This window comes from Cervus elaphus, chromosome X (genome assembly GCF_910594005.1).
Source record: "Cervus elaphus chromosome X, mCerEla1.1, whole genome shotgun sequence".
NCBI classification, from domain to species: domain Eukaryota; kingdom Metazoa; phylum Chordata; class Mammalia; order Artiodactyla; family Cervidae; genus Cervus; species Cervus elaphus.
In genome coordinates this window covers 86518706-86540262 of record NC_057848.1, presented here as the reverse complement: position 1 = coordinate 86540262, position 21557 = coordinate 86518706, and the positions used below count along the sequence as shown (strand labels likewise).

The following is a 21557-nucleotide window of genomic DNA, read 5'->3' as shown; positions in this document are numbered from 1 at the left end:
AGATTAATTTTGCTTTTTGGTACATACCACTGTGCAAAGCCTCAACCTGGGAGAATGTTTTTCTGTTTTGTTTTACAAATCTTCAACTGCTGCATAATGTAATTACTACTCTGCCCCTAGCTCATCCTGTGGTTTCTAGTAATTTCTTCTAAGCTCCTGTGTCCTCTTTTCCCTCTTGAAAGTTTTCTTCTTTTGTACAGAACATCTGCCATCATTATTTCCCTCAGAACTTTATACATTCTATTTATGCCCTCTTTTAATCTCTATGGAATAATATCTTGATTTTCTTAAACAGTTTTCATGGCCCTAAATAACTTCAGAGACTATTATCTTAGTTACCATCTGTTAGTTTTCCAAGTCAACATTATCTCCATTCTTCACTCACTTCCAATTAAACTGCAAACTAACAAAAACCTCCCATCAGACAGAGGCTTTCTAGATGCTTGTGGACTGCCATACAAGTTGTTCAGGTTTTTGTCATGTCTTACTTCTTATTTTATTGAATTGTAAGAGCTATTTGTCAGCCTCAGGCCTTCATTTTTTTCAGATCCCAGAGAAGGAATTTTGTTTCCCTCTTTTTTGATAAGTGAGCAGTCTTCTAATTTTGTGTCATCTACAAATCCATACATCTTACAGCAGGGTCTTAATCTGACCTATAATAGATGGTGTGAAAAAGATTGAATCTAACGCTGACTTTTCTTGCTCTCCACTTATCACTGCCTTCTTATGCTGTCAGTCTCCATTTGCCACTGCTTATGACCTTGCTCACAAAACCAGTTTTGCTGTTCTATTCAGTCTTTTACCAATAATACCAAAATTGAGCATCCTGCTTTGCTCAGGGTTATATGCAGAATAATACTTGTCACTGCAAATTCAACTGTATTCTTTGTAGAATTTTTCACCCACTCTGGCCTGTTTTGCATAATACTGTGAGACCAGTCTTAAATGTCACCTTTATCATGTCATCACCTTCCTGAAGATCTACCAGTTGCTCTTTAGAAGCCCTTTCATCACACTCAGACTTCTTACATTGATACACAAGGCCCTTTAGAACATTGCTCTGATGTTGCTGTCCTCATGGTTTATTATGTACTCCATGTATTTTTGCTTTCACGTACCTACATTGATTCAAAAGCACCTCAACACATTTTATCCTTTTAACATTATATGATATGAAGGCAAAACTAATAAAGGTTGCCTCTGAATGGTAGAGGCAAGTGGGAACTTTTTGGGGGTGATGGAAACATTCAGTATCTTAACTCTGGTGGTTACAATGGGTATAAACACTTGTCAGAATTCATCAAACTGTATGCAAAATCTGTGCATCACAACATATGTAACTTTATATACAGATACACATACATTCAGAGAGAGGAAGCAAGTAACCATGTGTGTGTACATGAGGAGTTAATATATCTAGATTTTACAAAACTGCAATGAGGTACCACTTCACACTGGTCAGAATGGCCATCATTAAAGTGCCTCCAAATAATAAATGCTGGAGAGGGAATGAAGAAAAGGGAACCCTCTTACACTGTTGGTGAGAATGTAAATTGGAGAACCGTATGGAGGTTTCTTCAAAAAACAGACATAGAACTACCATATAAGCCAGCAATCCCACTACTGGGCATATACCCTGAGAAAAGTATAACACAAAAAGACATATATACCCCACTGTTCATAGCAGCAGTGTTTACATTAGCCAAGACGTGGAAGCAATCTAAATGTCCGTTAATGGATGAATGGGTAAAGAAGATGTGAGGGGTGTGTGTGTGTGTGTGTGTATGTGTGTGTGTATGTGTGTGTGATGGAATATTACTCAGTCATAAAAAAGAATGAAATAATGCCACTTGCAGCAACATGGATAGACCTAGAGATTTTCATACTAAGTGAGGTAAGCCAGACAGAGAAAGATAAATGATATCACTTATATGTGGATTCTACAAAAATGATACAAATGAACTTATCTACAAAACAGAAATAGACACACAGACATAGAAAGCAAACTTACAGTTAAATAAATTTAAAAGTTTTTAAAAATCTGGATTTTAGTCTCTTTAAAGTGATCATTTTCAACCTTTCAAGTATAGTTTTTTTCAGAGGCCTAACCTAAGCCCTTATTCACCCATCACTCTTCCCCAACTCTTTGAGCCCACAGAGAACATAGTTTTATTTTTTTTAATTATTTAATCTACCTAAGTATTATTTCACAGTAGGGTCCTACCCTCATTAATAAGCCTTTTGCTTCTTTTGGGTCACCTTATTGACTTTCGGCTCATTTTTGTTGGTTGATAGCAACTTCTTCAACTTCAATCTGCTCAGCTTTTCCAGAAAGCCTTAATTATATAATTGAGAAAATTCAAGGAGGCAATAGTGGTGAATATAGAAGCCATTTTATTTCCAAACTGTTAGGATCTTAGGAAATGATTTTTATAGTAGTGACTTCACTTTAGTCATTTTTGAAGAATTATGAACTAGACTTGGGTCTTAGTTAATAGAAAAGTCCAAGGCACTAGGTATTTTGGTTCCTAGAGAAATGAGGGACAGGTAGTCTAATTAACAATGTTTGATAAAAAGAAGGAGAGCACAAAAGTATTTTCAAAAATTGTAAAGGGTCAGAGATTTTACTCTACTTGCATGCTAACAAGTCAGCTGCCAAAGTTTCAGGGGAGCTGGCAGCTGGCAGAAGACACAAGATTCCTGGGTCAGAGACAAAGAAGTCTGTGGTTCACAGCACAGAGAGCAGTGTGGGCTTCATGTTCAGATTGCTTTCCCTTGTCCTCCAGCTCCCACAGAGTGATGCCAAGGTGGGCCCAGGTGGGTGCTGGGCACATAGTGGGTTTGTGTCCCATCTGAGGAACCCATACTTAAGAGAACCCAAATCTTGTATAGTGGGTTGAAAGCAAACTTGTCTGACATCTGCCCTAGAGGGAGATATAATCTGTCTTCAAAGTAAGCCTACCCTCTGCTCTGGAGGAAGACATTGTATCTTCAAGGCTGTTGACTGTAAAAACATCCTTGAAATGATAGTCCAGAACAATAGTCATCAATGCCTGTGCCCACAAAATGTGCACGAATGTGAGAAATTCATAGGGCATTTCCTCTGAATAAGTTTGTGCTAGCCTTTGGAAGACAGCCTTAAATAAAGGTATAGTAGAGTTTATTACTTGAGCTAGTGTTGATTTTAATCTGTGGTATCTTCAGACTCTTCGGGGGAAGTTGAGTCAACACACACAGATAAGTAATGATGCTGAAAATTGAAATCAGTGGGCATTCAGCATCTACAGAATGGCCAACGCTATTAGAAACATGATATAGAAGATACAACCCATGCCTTTTATTTTACCCAAAGATGAGTGGGCTCACACAGAGCCCACTGTATTACATGCAGCTCTCCTGGCTCCTTAACACTGTCTGTGATCTAATTTCAGGATGAAAGATTAGAAAGTCACCTCTGAATTGTTATTTCTCAGACATGCCTGTATATTACCATTTTAGTGGCTAAAAGGCATTACCAAATTTCTCCTTGATATTCTTTCACTCAGTAAGATAGATATTGTAATTTGTAAGAAAACACATTTTTCTATGTATTTCAATAAGGCTATTTTTCTTTTCAATGATAAATAAAACACTTAAAAGATTTTTTCCCCTGAGTTTGATCTCATAAACCAAAAAACTAAAAAGTCAAAACAGCTACTCACTGCTAATCACATGTAAGTAAGAGTGAATAGTTCTGTAAACTTGGAAAATCTAAGTGAACTGTCAACCTCACACAATTTGATCATGGACCAAATTTTGCTGAAATTTATTTAAAAGGAAGGGTAACTTTCAAATGATCATGTTGACTTTCATTTTGTTTGAGGAAGACAAGTCTGTAATATATTTATAAAACCTTTACTCCTTAGGCTTGAACATTTCATGAAAATCTCTCAGTTCCTTTGACAATTATGAAGCAAACAAAAAACTAATGGTGAACTAGTGGTTTGAAACTTATATTTCTTTCCTTACTGAGGTTCACCAAGACCTGGCTTCTTTTTCTTCTTTCTTTTCCTTAACAGAATCATCTAGCATATGCCTTCTCAGCAGGAGCTATATCACCCTCAAGGGAATCAATATTGGTTATTGGAGAGGTGGGAGGAGAAAAATCTTAGATATTACAATGGTCTATGACTTTCCAAAGGGCCACAGTGCATAAACAGATATAGTTATATCTGTGATACTAAATTTTAATATGGGGGGATTAGGGAAAAGATATCTAACAAGGCTCCTTTAGGGGAGGAGGGAACAAAAATGGGGAAAAAAAAGTTGAGAAATGGTGATCTTACATAACATTCTGTTAAATGATATCAGATGGCAACCAGTAAATTAAGCACAGGGATTTATTTGTAATTTCTCTATACTTTATGTCATATTTGTTCTTTCCATCTTTTTAGTCCATAAACAATATAGTAGTATTAAAGAATTTTAATAACATGCTATCCATAATATCATTATGTTATAGACTTTTTTCATGTTTGCCCATCATTTATGTTAAATGATAAATACATACTGTATGATATTCTGTTCTCTTTACTCATATACATGTATTCATCTTTTTACATAGCCTTCATCATGACTGTTTTTATAAGGATACAGAAATTTAGTTGTACTTTGGTTCTCTTCTGGTTGTACTTCTGTATCTAAAAACTCCTTCCATGTCTTCTTTTCCCCTGACTGCCTTTTAAAAATTGAGATCCTCAGAAAATATATTCTATGCCCCTTCTTCTCATACATTGTCTCAGGGTCATCTCACCCATCTTCCAATGACACTCTCATTTTTAGCTCCAGTCTAGACTTCACTCCTGGGCTCCAGATTCATATTTCCAACTTCTTACTAGATTTCTCTACTTAGATATTCCTCAAAAAGCAATTTTTTTCAAACCTGTTTATCCTTTGTCTTCTAGACTCTTTTTCTCCCCCTTGATATCACCCTTCCAGCCAGATCCTATTGACTGTATTAATACCTTTAAAATATCCCTCCTCTCTAGTCACTCTGTTAACCCTTGAATTCAGTCCTTTATCTCTTACTGAGAGAATTACCATTACACTCCTAAACATCTCCCTACCTTCTGTCATGCTGTCCCCAGAGTTATCCTCCACAATGCTGTCTGACAAGTCTTTCTAAAGTATAAATCATATCAAGTCACTTCCTATATTGCTTATGGCTGCACTGCCCAATATAGTAACCACGAGCCACATATAGCTATTGAGCACTTGAAATGTAGCTAATCTGAAATGAAAGATGCTGAAATTAAATTGTGTTAGATTTATGAGACTTGGCCTGATAAAAGGAATGTAAAATATATATAATTTTTTTACATATTGAGATAAATATTAATATATTAAGATTCATTTCACCAGTTTCCTTTTATCTTTTTAAATATGGCTACAGACAACTTAAAATTATTTATGTGGCTCACGTTTGTGGTTTGTATTATATATTTGTTAGTGCTAGCTTATAGGATAATGCTCCAACCCATGTCATAGCATTAAAAAACAAAACTCAACTGAATAAAATTTAAATTCCTAATTGGTTTTATTAAATGAATCATAAATTGGGTGACATCTCATCTGGTAAATAGAAGAGAGCTCTAAAGAGCTGTACAAAAGGGAAGACTTTTATAGGCAGAAGGAAGCAAGACAAGGAAGTTATTCTAGCAAAGAGTAGATTGTTCAGACAAGGTCACCTTCCTTTGTTGGACAATGGGAGGTCTATCAGGTCAACTTCCTTTCTAGTGTTGACCAGGAAATTTCAGACTGAGTGATTAAGATTATATTCCTAGGAGAGGCTGAAACTGCAATGAGATTAAGTCTCCATTTGGTGATGTGAGCCTTTTTACAGGTGACTCCATTTGGGGCCTGTTGGCTCTTTTTAACAACAGCGTTATGATGTTTCATCATGTGGCCATCACATGCCTAGTCCATTTCATCTTCTTCTAGCTATCATGCAACAATTGATCTGGGTTCATACCAGGGCCCCTCCACATGCCAGCTGTGTAATCTGGAGCAAGATGCTTAAACTCTCCAAGTTTTAGTATACCTAGCTGAAAAACAAAGATATTATTTGCTTCAATATTTTGTTGGGAGGATCATAGCACCAAAGTGGGATTTCCCTGGCTGTCTGGTGGTTTAAGTGCTGTCACTGCTGTAGGTCCAGGTTCGATCCCTGGTCAAGGAACTAAGATCCCACAAGCTGTGTGGTGCAGCCAAAAAAAGATATAATCAATGTCAAGTGCCTACCACATAAAATTTAATTCTCCCCGATACATTCCAGGCATGTCAGACTTCATTTCCTCTTTTCTTTCTATTGTAAAGAGCAGGTAATGGTTCAGATGTGTATGCAGTCTTAATATTCCTAAAAGTGAACATCCTCTTTCCTTGTTTAGTCACTGGAGTTCTACTTTCCCTTTATTTTTCCTGTTTTCATCAAATATTATACCTGAAAACCTCTGTGTTTCCTTCTATTTTTTCACTCAATGTCCTGTCCTAGAGATTGATTTTAAAAATAAAACAATGATTGTAACATTGAGGAGATCTCAAGTCAAATGAAGAACGTAATAAAAAAAGATTGTAGCTTGTTCTTGCCCCATAAGACAATATTTTTCCCCTATGATCTGACACCCCACAGTCAATCCTTTAAGCAAAGTAGGATTTAAATTTAATTTAGCAATAACATCAGAAACAATTTCCTCTCCCTCAGTCTCACTCTTTTCTCTTAACCCTCCTGCTTGCAAATGTTTTCTTCCCTAGACCCACACGTTAGCTACCACTCAAATTAACTACCTGGTGAGGGTCCTTTTCATCAGTGAGGTTTGTTGAGAAAAGGCTCCTCAGCTCACTGTGGATTATCCACAGTGTCTTAGAGTTTCTGGCAATGGACACTTGCTCTAACAAATCTTGAAAGTGTTTTTGATGGCCAGAATTGTCAAAGATAAGAGTAGGGTGAAATGTTTTATGTATGTTTCCGTTGAGAACTTCCATGAACATCTTTTGAATATTCCACTCATAGGAAAAGCTTAGAAGCACAACAGCATTCTAAAAGGGGTGATAAGACTCTGGCTAATGTCTCTCAAGTGTAAAATGTGGCCTTTCAGATGATGTAGTCACCTTTGCCTTCTACAATGTCAGTATTTCAAAACGGGTAAAGGATATGGATTAGGTAGGAGCTGAATGCAAATGTGTTTTGCAAATAGTGTCTTTTAAGATAATTGCAGATGATGGTTGAATGCTGAAGGTATTAATACAATCAGTATTTAACCTTGTGTAACTCTGCTTCATCAAATCACACCCTGCACATTGATTGCATTAAGCCGGGTCAGTGGTTTCTTACTTAGGAATATCTTATAAGAATCTTAACAGGAAGGCAACAGTAGTTGATCAGCTGCTGTTTATTTACATACTGAACATGTCATCAGTAATACAAAAGACAAGGTCTTTAAGTTGAAAGAACAGTGAGGTTGGCATGAATTTTGCTTAATGGTGCGTAATAAGCAAAGTAGTCTGTGGTGCCAGAAACTGACAGGATGCATTATGTTGAAACAGATATATGTCTTTAATTTAGGGGTATTATGTAAATTTGACAGGAGTTTTTCCCTTTATTTTCCTGTAGTTTAACTTTAATTGCTCCAAGATTAATTCTGATTTTTCCCTTCCTCCAGAGGGTGATGAGACGGGCGTGATGGATAATCTTCTGGAAGCCCTGCAATCAGGGGCGGCATTCCGAGACCGCAGAAAGCGGATTCCAAGGAATCCAGGTAAGAACCATTCTAGCTCACATGGTATTATAGAATGTAAATGCTCAGAACCAAATACCAAAAAACAAAAACCTTTTTCATGAAAAAAAAAATAACTCTTAGAAACAGTTGATCTCAGTTCACAAGTGAAGTCTCAGGAAGCTTCTATATCTACCTGATCACAAGTTTTAACTTTGTAAAAGTGTCTTCAAATAACAGTTGCTGCTGCTAAGTCACTTCAGTCGTGTCTGACTCTGTGCGACCCCATAGACAGCAGACCACCAGGCTCCACCGTCCCTGGGATTCTCCAGGCAAGAGTACTGGAGTGGGTTGCCATTTCCTTCTCCAATGCAGAAAAGTGAAGTCGCTCAGTCGTGTCCGACTCTTCGCCACACCATAACAGTAGGCTTTGCAAAAAAAAGTTTAGAAACAAGGATTCCCACTGTGTTTAATACTAAATATTTTTAATTGTTATTTTATGAGCATGTGGTTTGTCTAGAAGATGGTTTAAAATCGTAACTGTAATTGAAGTCATTCCAAGTAATTGACTTTAAGGATGTCACAGGTAAGAAAACTGAGATAATGCTTCTTTTCAGAGGTCATTTTGGCTTCACGATCCATTCTCCATGTTACTGAAGAGAGGAGAGGCACTGATGATCCAAGATCCCCTGAAATCTCAAAGTGTTGGAACCCCTTTTTGTGTGTGTTAGATAAGTAACAAATCCATACTATGAAATTGATCTTGCAGGAAGAAAAAACATAAAAGAAAAACAGCCTCCCTCCCTCGAGTGGAACCAGAAAGTTATCCATCTTTCCACTTCATAACCTATGTCTGAAATAAATAAGAACTTCTTGCAGAATAATCCAAGTAGGCTGAGCTATCTACTTCTTTTAAGGAAATTTTTATATTTTTAATTCCTATCTTTCTTGAAGTAGAGGGAGAAATTATATGTGTTGTTTGTAAAAGTTCTCTTCATGGGCTATAGAGTGATATAGATATGTCAATGAAAAAAGGAAAATTAATAGTAAACATGGAAACTCTACTTAATTTAGATTAGTAAGATTTGCCTTGTATAGTCTACAATTCAGAAATATTCTATGTTTGGAATAGAAACGATCATATTTCATTAAAATGGAAATTCAGTTCAGTTCAGTCACTCAGTCGTGTCCGACTCCTTGTGACCCCATGGACTGTAGCACGCCAGGCTTCCCTGTCCATCACCAACTCCCAAAGCTTGCTCAACCTCATGTCCATCGAGAAAGCAATGGCAGACCACTTCAGTATTCTTGCCTTGAGAACCCCATGAACAGTATGAAAAGGCAAAATGGAAATTGGCTCCTCTCAAAACTATTGTACTCCCAACAAAATAATGAAAGAAATCAAGCCCAGTGAAGAATGAATGACCAGGCTTTGTCCCCTTAGTCCCTGGCACAGGAATATGAGTGCAAAAGGCTGACAAGTAACAGGAAGTACAGCTGATCTCTCCACCATCCTCCATCTCCCTAACAATGAGAGGATGCCTGGATGACAAATACATATCTCACACGCTCCGAGAGCCACCCCCAGAGAGGCCCCTCTGAGATGATAACCATTTCTTAGCAGGAACCACCATTGGGCTGCAGAAACCATTAACCATTTGGAACATCCTCTAATATGCTGTGGGATGCAGAAATACAAAACCATCTGTCAGCAAGCACCAAAAGAGACCCTAAGAGTCAAAACTATTCATCAACAAGCACCAAAGAAACAGTCTTAGAAAGCAGTGTAAGAGCTCTGTGGTCACCTTGCAAATACATACAAGCAAATTCATTATCCTAGGGAACTGCACTGCTGTTTGGTTCATGACAGCTGAGTTTGGAAACATTGGTGCTTCCTGGTGCCTGCCATCATTCTCCCTCCACTTAAAAAAAAAATAAAATTTATTTGGCTGTGCCGGGCCTTAGGTGCAGCATGCAAAAAAAAAAAAAATGATCCAGAAAAGCTTTTGGCTGAAAAAAAAGCTTTTGGTGAAATTCATGGCCGAAGACAATGTAAGTTGTATTTCATCTTTTTCACATTTGAGTGAATCCTGGTGGGTAGATAAGCCTGAAAGTTAGATTTTGTTGAGAGAAGAATGTTTTGGTTGGAGTGTAAGACTACTTTATGTAGATGAAGACATTGCAGATGGCCTACAAAAAGAGTGGGAGACTGAAGGAAAGAAAATTAACATCTTTATTTATATGTCCATATTTTTTAAGGTAATGCCGTATGGTAGAATGTCAGGAGCACTACTAATCTGTCCTCAATCTTGACCTGTAAAATACAAATATTCTCCCATGCTACCAGAGGCCCCTTCCACCTTTTAAGGAAAATAAAAACCACTTTTGCTCTTTCTTGAACAATCAGAGCATTTATAGTCAGTGGAAAGCAAACTGAAATAATTTTTCTACCAATGCAGTTTTCTGTTAAGCAGCTTATAAGTAAAAGCACCTTATTCTGTGCCATAAAAGAACTGCCATCATCTTTCTAGGCTGTTTATTTTTAAAATACATTTGCTAAGGGCCCTGTCTGATTAGTCTCACACCTCATACTGAGACTGTACCAAGAGAGAGATCATTCCATGGTGTTTCTGTGAGTTTAGTACTAAGGGAATGTAGTGTTGTCAACTGCAAAACACTAAGAATATATTCACAAGCTGTAGAATTTTTTAGTACTGATTGAGAGTAATCTAAATTAAGACCTCTCTTATTTTGTAGTTGGAGAGCCTCCATAAGCACGTAGGGTCAAAAATATCAGCCCTGTTAGCTCTGGCAGCCATTCCAAGGAGCAGCAGCCAATGCACATGTCCAGTGGTGAGAAGAAACCAGAAGGCAGACAGTGGCAGTGATTGGTAAAGCATCTTGGATATCAGTAGAAGTGCTCGACGGGAGAGGGAGGGGAAGGCAGGCACAGAGTTTGCAAGTCTGCCAAAAACTCTTTTGTCTGCTTCCCTCTTTCTTAAAGCAACAGAACTGGGGGGCTGTTCCACATTGCCTCCCTGTTTCTGCCTCTCTTAGCTAAGATCCTCTTTTCCTGCTGGCCTCGTTTTGTTTTCACTTTCCTAGGCACCTTATCTTGTTCCTTCCCAAGATCCCATTGACTTTATAGTGTTACACTTTCCCTGTTCAACCCCAGTATCCTTGTTCCTGTCCAAAAACCTCTACTTCACCATGGTGAGATAAAAGCAGAAAAAATAAACTATAAAGAAGACTATTTTCTCCAAGTCAAGTCAAATCAGAGGAAATAGCCAAAAAAATCTGAAATCAAAGTCAACCACAGACAGCAAAGAAGTACTGCTCTGCTTGCCAAACCCCTTATCATTGCTTACAGATGGAAACTTCAACGTGTACAATACATAGCCCTACAATTGTGCATCTAATTGCAGTGTTTTCAATTCCATATTTAAAGAAAATGAAGTGGGAGTCTGTATTTTTCATTAGAAAATCCAAATTTTAATAAATGGTATGAAGAGTTGCCTAAATTGCAAATCTTCCGCAGTGAGCCGATGTTCCCCTCCCTAAGAAGAACTCACATTAGCTCACTCAGAAAGAGCTCCCAAATATTGCCTCCAGCCCATTCAGCTGAGTGTACCATTTCAGTTTAGGGCAACAAAAGCCATTTTAAGGGAAAGGATCACATTTGTAGTGATTTTAAAAATATTACTAACTGGTATAGCACGGGCCCCTGCCAATCAGAACATGCAAGGGTAAGGAATAGCCTGATGGCTGTACCAATGCCCACTGGCTGAATATTAATCCAGATTGTGGCTGGGCTGGTGTCAAACTCAGAAATTAGGAAATGAACCCCTAAACATTCATTCATTCATTCAACTTCCTCTGTTTTGTGAAAGGTACTTTGTTAGACATGATGACAGATCCAAAAATAATTAAGATTTCCTTAGTTATAAGACCCTTGTGTCTTATAGAAATGATAAAGATAGAAAGACTACAGGATAAGGCAGACAATAGGGGCATTATACAAGAGATGTTAATAACATACTATGTGAGTTCTGAGGAGGGAAATATCATGCCATATCAATATGTCAGAAAAAATCATGGAGAAAAAGGCTTTGAAGGATAAGTATGAATTTCAGCAGTAGGAGTTGGAGGTGGGAATAGTGGGCATTTGAGTTAGATGAAATATCGTTAAGAGTTTAGAAAGTGCAAAGCATTTTGGGAGAGTGGCAAATAGCACAGCTACTAAGAAAATAGGTTATATAAAGTGTAAAAATATGGAGATAATTCTGGAAAAGTAGGTTGTTACTCTATCAGAGAGTGCTTGAATAAGAGACTAAGCTGTATCATTCTTTGCTGCTGCTGCTAAGTCACTTCAGTCGTGTCCGACTCTGTGTGACCCCATCCCTGGGATTCTCCAGGCAAGAACACTGGAGTGGGTTGCCATTTCCTTCTCCAATGCATAAAAGTGAAAAGTGAAAGTGAAGTTGCTCAGTTATGTCCGACTCTTCGCGACCCCATGGACTGCAGCCTACCAGGCTCCTCCATCCATGGGATTTTCCAGGCTTTAGGCGATGGGAATATACTGAACATTTTAGCAGTGGAAGAATATGATCAAAGCTTTATATTGAGATATTTAATCTATAGGAATGTGGGTGATGACTTAGGATTCTACTGTCATATCCTTAGACAAAAGGAGGTAATTTAGGGAAAGAGAAGTAACCAGGAGTCAAGGCTAATCCTAGGATTTTGACTTTGAATAGCTGGGAGGACACTTGGGTTATGAGAGAATACTACTGAGATCAGGAAAAGGAATAGTGATAAAAGACAAATTCAGTTTGGGGCAAGTGAAACTGCAAGTGGTAGCAGAGAATTGATATCAAGATGTCCAGAAGTTTCTTGGAAATATGACTGTAGATTTCATCACAAGATGGTTGAGTTAGTGAGATTTCTGATTATATTGAATACTTTGGAAATGGAAGAGATTATTAGAGGGATTATTAAAAATAAATCCAAACCCAGAACTTTGAAAATGTCTCTCCTTACGGTCTAAAAGTAGAAGACTAGCAGAGAAGATGGATCAGGAACACTTGGGTAGGTAGGAGGCCAATCAAAACATTATTGTTCTAAAAGCAAAGGAAGGCAAAAAAGATGGACCATTTTCAACAATGGCATATGCTACAGTGAAATCAAATAAGATCAAGACCATTGATTTGCCATTTGGGAGCTTTCTAGTGACATTTTAAGAGCATCTTTTCAATATTGAAATGGAACTGGGAGCCAGAATGGAGGAACTTAGTAGGTGGTGAAGCTCTAGGGGTAGATAGTATTCATTCAGAATTAAACAATTTTGTTGACTGTCCCCTGGGCATCACATGCTGGGTTAGGTACTGAGGATGTGACACCAAATAGGACATTTGCCTTGATGAGCTCACAGACCATTTGAGAAAACATGCATATAATCCACATGATACAAGTGCAATGCAAGAAACTAACACAGCATTGTAAATCAACTGTACTTCAGGTAAAAACATTTTAATTAAAAAAAAAAAAAACAGTGCAATCTTATATGTGCCATGATGAGATAGGAATCATGTGTTTATGTAGTATGGGACGTAGACTAATTCCCCACATCCCCTACCCTCTTGCTTTTGTATTCCCTAAAATATGTGTTAGTCACTTCTGTCATGTCCTACTTTTTGTGACCACATGGACTGTAGCCTGCCAGACTCCTCTGTCCAAGGAATTCTCCAGACAAGGATACTGGAGTGGGTAGACATTCCCTTCTCCAGGGGATCTTTCTGACCTGGAGATGGAACCTAGGTCTCCTGCATTGCTGGTGGGTTTCTTTACTGTCTAAAATATAGACTACACTTTCTATAAATTTGGTGGGTGAAAGGAACATTTCAGTTTCTATCATCTATGAATTTGGCTAAATCTTTCTGGACTCTGTTACAACCTTTGTTAGCACTTAAGGTAATAAGTCCCATATGTTTATGACCTACTTTGTAAAGAATTGTCCATCAGTATTCTTAACTTTGTCATTATAAGGTCAAAGATATGCTTTGGAGGAAGAAGAAATTCATAAAGAAAACCTTGCAGGAGTAAAAGCCACACTTAAAATATATACACAATGCCACATCTTTTTTTTTTTTCTTCTGAATATCTATAGATACTTCGAACATGCTTATCTTTTAATCAGCCCCACCTCTTCCTTCTCTGCCCACTGTAAGTATAAACAGGTTTCTCAGCAATAGATAGATATCTGAGCTACTTTGGCTATGACTAGATTTTGATATATAGTTCTAGACATTAAAAACACACATACACAAGAAGAGCATTACAGACATGAAACCAGGAAACAGAATAAATGTAATTTAGTTTTAGAAATATACAAGGCAACTAAGAAAATTAAATTTGGATAAGCAGAAGAAACTCAGAGACACATGATCCTAGTTTTATGGATCAGCAAATGCAAGTGAAAAAGTGAAAGTGTTAGTCGCTCAGTCATGTCCAACTCTTTGTGACCCCATGGACTGGAGCCCACCAGGCTCCTCTGTCCATAGAATTCTCCAGGTAAGTCTAAATGAGAAGATATAATTTACCATTTGAGAACAGAGAGGAGACAGGAAACAACAATAGCCAACTGGAAAAATCAAACTCTTAAGTCTTAATATTAGGGAAAATATTTCTGTAACAAAGCCAAACCGACATTTCTTAGGCCTCTCTACCTCACAGTAGCCACTGTTCATTTGCTTTCATCTAAAATACCCTGCATTTCCTTGTCTGCTGTTTGCTACAGCAGCTGACACCCTCCTGCTTTCAGCCAGAGCTTGAGAGCTGTCAGTGGCAAAGTGGGAAGAAATGCCTCTCTCTTCTTTTAGTGTGACACTCCACCCATGTACAGTCTGACACTCCACCAGTGTACCAAGATAATATACTACTTATGCCTCAAGGTCTTACAGACATTTTTAGAAAAACAGCTTTCAGGTATAAGTTACAGTCCTCTTGATCTCCATAGGATTTGGCCCCATGCACCAAGGCCCAAAGACAAACCCATGTAGCATTCAGTATCCTCCTCCCTTTTTTGATGATCAGGATCTGTTGGGGTTTTCTGTGTGGTTTTGTTTCATTATTTTTACTAGGTCAAGCAGGTCATTTATTCTAAGCTGTTTACTTCTTTCTCCCTCAGGATGAGTTCTTTCCCATGAGCTTTCTCAGTCTTTATTTCTAAGTGTCAGAATCTTAGACTAGCTGACTCAACCCCATTTTGTCTGTAGTAAAGTTACTATATTGTAATATGCAATTCAAATCTAGTAAAAAAAAAATTGACATAATGCAAACAAATGAAAACAGTATTCATCCAACTATTTATTGATTAAATAGTAGGGGTCAGGCAACAGTGCTTGAACCCTGGAGGGCAAAGATGGAAAAAACATAGGTCTTGCCCTCAAGAACTCAGCGTCTCATGAAGAAAACAGTGTATACATAATATAAATGCTATGGTATGAGTATGTAGAAAGTGCTAAAAGAGGAATAAAATGCCTGGAGAACTGAAGAAAGTTTTCACGATAAAAGTGGCATTTGAACTGTGTTTTGAAGGATGAATAGTAGTTTATGTGGAAAACACAAGGAAGGATGGCAAATGCATGCAATGGAGAATGGAAAGGAGGAGTGGTGATGATGAAAAGTTTGTTTCAACAAAGCCAACAGAGGTTTTTAAGTAGAGGATTACCTAATTATTTGTGCATACACACACACAAACACACACACACATGAAAGCAGGAGGGGTTGAGGCTGGAGTTAACCAATTTGAGGGACATTTTCATGTATACAGTTATAGAAACCTTGGGATCCCCCAGGAAGAGTGTGTCCAGTGGGAGGTAAAGGCCAAGAATAGTGTCTTTGGGAATTGCAGTATTTAGGAGGCAAACAGAAGAATCAGCAAAGGACACCGAGGGGACAAAATAATTAGAAAGTGAAGAAGAGAAGCAGCAAAAAGTGATGCCTGGAAGACAGAGGGTAGAGAGAATTTCAGAATGGAGATAGTAAGGTCACATCCTGCAGAAAGTTAAGTAGAATTAGGACTGAAGCGAGACCAGTGGGTTTGTCTGCTAGCAGGTAACAGCTGTCCTTTTCCCAAGCAGTTTTAATAGAGCAGTGAGGGCCAAGAGGGAAGATTTAAGGGATTAAAGAATGAAGAATATCTTTTGATCCTTAAGTGCTGGGATTTGAAGGGGGAAAAAAGGGAGTTAGAGAATGAAAAGATAAATTGTGTCTCTTCTAGAGATCCTGATAGTAAACTAGATACTTTCAAGGGTCTTGAATGGTGTTGCCAATTATATTAATAAACTATTATACCTAATTTTTCCCTCTTAATTCAGTTGTATTTATTGAACATATACTATGTGATGTACTTAAAATACTTTACCATGCTTGGTGCTTTACAGTTAACAGAGCACTTTCTCATCTGTTGTGTGTATGTGACTCATAGCTATTTAGTACAGAGTTCTGTTTGTGTAAGTTAAAATGAATGACATTGTGGCTCATGCAGAGAAGTGTAGGTGGGAGTGGAGGTGGGGAAGGAGACAAAAAGGATCAAATAATCCTTGGGCCAGTCACTCAGTGTTCTCAGTAGTGTTAGCTCAGTTACCTCTTGGCAATAACTACAGGGTAAATACTAGGGTATTTACCTAGTATTGATAAGTACTAGGTATTTATCAATTTGGTGTATTGATCAACATTTCAGTGACAGATACAAAGATGAGAGCAGGTAAGATAATCTAGGGTAAATGAGTAGAGCAGCCTACAAAGGGTGAACCCTGGAGAAAACAAACATTTGTAGCACTGGTTCTCAGCCCTGGCTAAACACTGGAATCACTTTGAGGTACTTTTAAAAAAATACCCATGTCTGGTTCCTCTTTGTAATAATCAAATCCAAATCTATGGAGTCAGAGCCTAAGAAATAGTATATTTTAAAAGTGATATATTGCTATATATAAAATAGATAAATAACAAAGACCTACTGTAGGGCACAGGGAACTATATTCAAGATCTTGTAGTAACCCTTAATAGAAAAGAATCTGAAAAAGAATAGATATATGCATATATGTATAACTGATTCACTTTGCTGTACATCTGAAACTAACACATTAGAAATCAACTATCCTTCAATTAAAAAGAAGTTATTCAGGTGATTTGAATGTGCCGCAAAAGTTGAGAACCACCAATTCATGGGACTAGCTCGGAAACCAAAGCACATAAAAGAGGGCATTTAAGGGGTTGGTTATGGAGGAGTGGGGAGAAAAAAAGTAGTGTGGTACCGCTGAAGCTAAAGGCATAGAGCTTTTCAAAAACTAAGTCCTAAATAGCATCAGATGTAGCCAGGAGGGCCAATAAAATAAGGTTTGGAAAGGATCCAGTAGATTTAACTATTAATATTAGAACTTCATTGATGACTTTGGCCAAAACAGTTTTAGGAAAGTGTGTTTGGATAGGGGTGAGAGTGAGTCAGATGTCCTGAGTTCTAAAATGCTTTTAATTTTTAAGGCCACTTAACATAGTGTCTTTTTTTTCAATCACTTCATGTGAATCTTATGATGAAATGTGTACCTGTATTAGTTACTCAATTTTTGTTTGTTTTTTCTTTTTATTTATGGAAATTAAATTTTACTTTTGGGGCAGACATATACATGTGTTCATTAACAAGCTGTAGGTTTGCATTAGGGAGGGCAGAAACAAGATTGCTATGTAGTCTATCCTTGATTGTTCTTTGACAACTAGAGAACAAATTGAACACAGACCATTTATGCCCTATTTATATGCAAAATTGTCCTAAGCAACCACTGATGATGTTCTCTATAGAAATTTCAATCATTTTTGCTTGTCTGTTCTCCTACACAATATAATCAGCTCTGCCGCAGATTTCTTCATTGGTGATTTCTGCAAGCTAGTAGGAGATAAGGTCAATTTCAGTTGATTTTTATGAGAATATGAATTTAACAGGCTTCCTTTAGATATTAGAATATGGGATAAGTTAAGACAAGCAATTATTATGCAGCAGTAAATTCCTCTTGGTAGTTTTAATTCCATGTCAAAAATTCCTGGACCTGCTAATGTTGGTAGCTAAGCTCCCACAACCACCTGCTTATTTACAGACCTTCAGTTCAGGAATAAATGTTTGGGACCCTATATGTCAGGTGCATGATATCATTCTAATATGAGAAGGCATTCTGTGCATCTGTAGCTATATTCAATGACAAGGTATTTTTCAGACTGTCATAAGTATCTTAAATTTTCTAAAAACCTAATTGCTTTCAAAATTAAAGGGAAATGATTGTCCTAAATGGTGGTAGTGATGATAGGCTTATTTCTCTCATAGGGACTTGGTAGTATATCACTGAAATTTTTCCTCAAGGTGGTAAGAAATTATAAACACTGCTTCTTGTCCAGCTGAATTCCATCTGCTGCCCCCATGGCCAAAGGCAGCTAGATTCACCTGGAAATAAGTGTACTCCCTACCCATCTCCCAGTTTTACTGAAACCTTTGGACACACCTCTCCTGTATATTACTCCTATGAGCCTTACTCCTTTCTTTGGGTCCATTAAAATGAGAGGAGTGCAAGGAGAAGGAAGGAAGAGAGCAGTGGTTATCTAAGGCTCTATGATACCCTTTTGAGATTCAAGTTCTTTCATTATTCACTGGTATTTTTTGAATTTGTGAAAGTATGAGCCTGATACCCTGAACTTAACATTGTGCTTCACCTATTCCAGGAAGCCTTTTAAGGTTATGCTCAATGTCAACTTTCTTAAAGATATTGATGATACAAAGTGTTAAAATACAACAAAGCTTATAACTATATTCCGCTATTAGAGGATTGTGATTTATTTTTAGTATTACCTAGCATATAACTCAGTATAGTATATGCTCTTGATAACTGCTTATTGAATACTTTACAAGTATCCAAAAAGAAATTGAATCTACTTGAAATCCTTTTCAATATATTGTACCTAAAGGTATGTCTCAAGTTTGAAATTTGGAGGATGAAGGAAATAGAAGTGCCATTATACATCACTATAAATGGAATTCCATTAAATCTGAGTTTATTTTATGGGCAAACTCGAATATCCTATGTATGTTACCTTCACATGACCTTTTCTACTCAGTAATGCTTAGGCTTGACAAGTAAAGAAAAATGCTTAGTTTTTATAAAAAAGAAAATATAACTGTATGCCATTACTCTTATTCTTCCATCCATTGTGCTTGCATTTGACTGCTACCTCTTTCTCATTCTCAACTCAAATCATGGTTTGTTCTATTACTACTACTTAGAGGGCAAAATTCCTAAATACTAATAGAGAAATTACAGGGAAAGATTGACAAGAGTCTTTTCAGTTTTACATATCTTCTCATCAGTCTTTGCAAATATATTCTATAAGACAGGGGAAGTGGATGTGAGTTAATGAATCTCTTTAGAATAATGTTAAATAGTAATTCTTTTTCCAGTTTTCTCACAGATTTACTCAGGAGGACAGATCTTTCTGAAATTTAAGGGGTTTTTATCTAGCATGTAGGAGTAATCTAAGGATTTGAACTGTTTGTTTCAGAGACTTTCTAGAATCCAGGATCATATTTTCCTTTCCACTTGAGAAGGTTTTAGCTTGAGATTTCTGGGTTTACTGGTCTGTTATATTGTCTTGCATAGATGTACTATACAGCAAGCAAACAATACTCTCTGGACAATGAACAGGGATTTTTTTTTTCATACATTATTCACTACTTTTCATTGGTTTCAGAAAGTCAGTGTATATCCTGGATCAAAGAAATGAAAAAACACAAAAACAAGGATATGATTTTCATATTGTTGTTTGGAAAGTTAATACTATTATGCATGAATTTCATCTTTCTTGCACAGTTAGAATTCCTCTTAGATTTGTGGCAGCCTTATAGCTATTAATCAAAAGTGTACATGTTTAGTTTCCTAATAAACTGATCGTCTTCAAATATTTGGAGTAAACCTGTGAAGGGAAATTTGTACCAGGAGAATAAATATTATGGCCCTGTGTTTTATTTTAGTTATTTTAGTTTAGTGTTTATTTTAGTTATGTTTGTGACTACATCTCAGTCATCTGTATCAGTACTATTTTATGTGACAGGAATCATGAGAGATAATTGTGCTTTGTGCATATACTTGTAGATTTCATTTTGGCATATCAACAGATAATTGGAATCAAATATAGACTTTAAAAAGACTTTTCTAGTATGTAGATTTCATTTTAAGGTCCAAATTGAACTCTCATGCAAATATAGAGGACATTAAACCAATAGTCCTAAAAACTCACAACATGAAGGCACCAAGAGGATGACCATCTTTAGTGACGAGGGGTAAATGGTCCAAGATAGAAAATAAATTTAGAAATGAAATTTCAACATAACAAACTTTTAGGAAATTATTGGAGGATATTTTAAATGTTAAATTCAGGTGGTAGCAGATTGGGAAAGGCAAATGGGAAGAATAGTATCAAATTTAGCAATTTAATTTTTTTTTTTCAGTTGCCATAAATAGTATCAATCAGTTTGCATGGCTCATTTAGAACTGAAATTTCCTGGCAGAGGAATATGCAAAACACTGAAAAAAGATCATGGTCAAGTTGAGTGCTGTCCACACAAATTTTTTGCGCTGTAGATTATCCTTATGCTTCCAGTAGTCTTAACTTTTTTCCTACTTACCATGCTTTGCAGTCCTGGGGTCCTTTGCCCTCACTTTGTCCACCTTTGTCCTCCTGTCTGCTTTCCTCACTTCCCTTCTGCTGCTTCAGAAGAATCCTGTTTTATCCGTTTATCTCCCTCACAACACTGTTTACTGCCTCCATTGTCCCAATCTGACATATCACACATTAGTCATGGAAAAGAAAAACTCAGGGATGGAAATGGGGAAATAAAATTGTATCAGTATTGTTTGAAGTTTATTTTACTTAAATCTCAGCATTCTGTCTCTTTTAGGAAAACAAAGACCATTGGCAATATTTACTGTTCCAAATAAACCCTCTCTTACTTTATGCCAAATTGTTTCGGATCTTGGTGGCAGGGAGGGGATCAATGGAGGACATTTCAAAGGGACAAGAAGACATTCCTAGATGAACTCTTGAAATTGTGATGTCAGTGGTGCTGAAATTTGTAAGTACTCGTGATAGTGAGGAAAGCATCACATAGACGATAAACCTTTTGTATAGCTTCATAAATTATCTCACCAGTTAGTATAGACAATTTTGAAATGACTACATGGGTCTTTGCTCTCAAAAAGCATACAGTCTTAAAAAAAGAAAACCCAAAATGCCCTTTCACAAAAATTCCTCAAATCACAATGCACTTTTGCAGCTTGACAGATATGAATGTGTTCAGTGAAAAGGAAGAAGTTTGGGATTTCAATGAGTAGTTTGACAGGTTTAGTTTTTGTGGTTTTTTTTTTTTTTTTTTTTTTGGTCTCTCTGCATTCATTGAACTAAAATCTTAGGTTTTACTTAAACAAGTCATAATTAAGTTCTACTCCAAGGAGCTTTCTTTATTATTAAGACATGTAAAACAAAAATTTTTAAAGAGCACTTTCCTTATAAGCTAATTGCTATGTTAATTTTTTCTAATATTTTGAAAACATACACCTCTGTTCATTCACTTTTTTTTTTAATTGGAGACTAATTCCAGTAAAGGCGAGACTGTATAGTCTGTGTGCTTTATCTGTTTACCTAAACCCAAGTGGGCCCCTTAGAAGGTAACACCTCTTATCAATTGTGATTATTTTCATTAAGTCCTGC

At 36.9% G+C, this 21557-nt stretch overlaps 1 protein-coding gene across 2 annotated transcripts in view; it reads left to right on the top strand.

Moving 5' to 3' along the window:
- The window catches only part of DIAPH2 (diaphanous related formin 2), a 950551-nt gene that overhangs the window by 771906 nt on the left and 157088 nt on the right, over positions 1–21557 (top strand). For both annotated transcript variants that reach the window (XM_043895289.1, XM_043895287.1), the window contains one exon: positions 7698–7793. In XM_043895289.1, coding sequence (XP_043751224.1) covers positions 7698–7793 — 96 coding nt within the window. The remainder of the gene's footprint in view (positions 1–7697; positions 7794–21557) is intronic.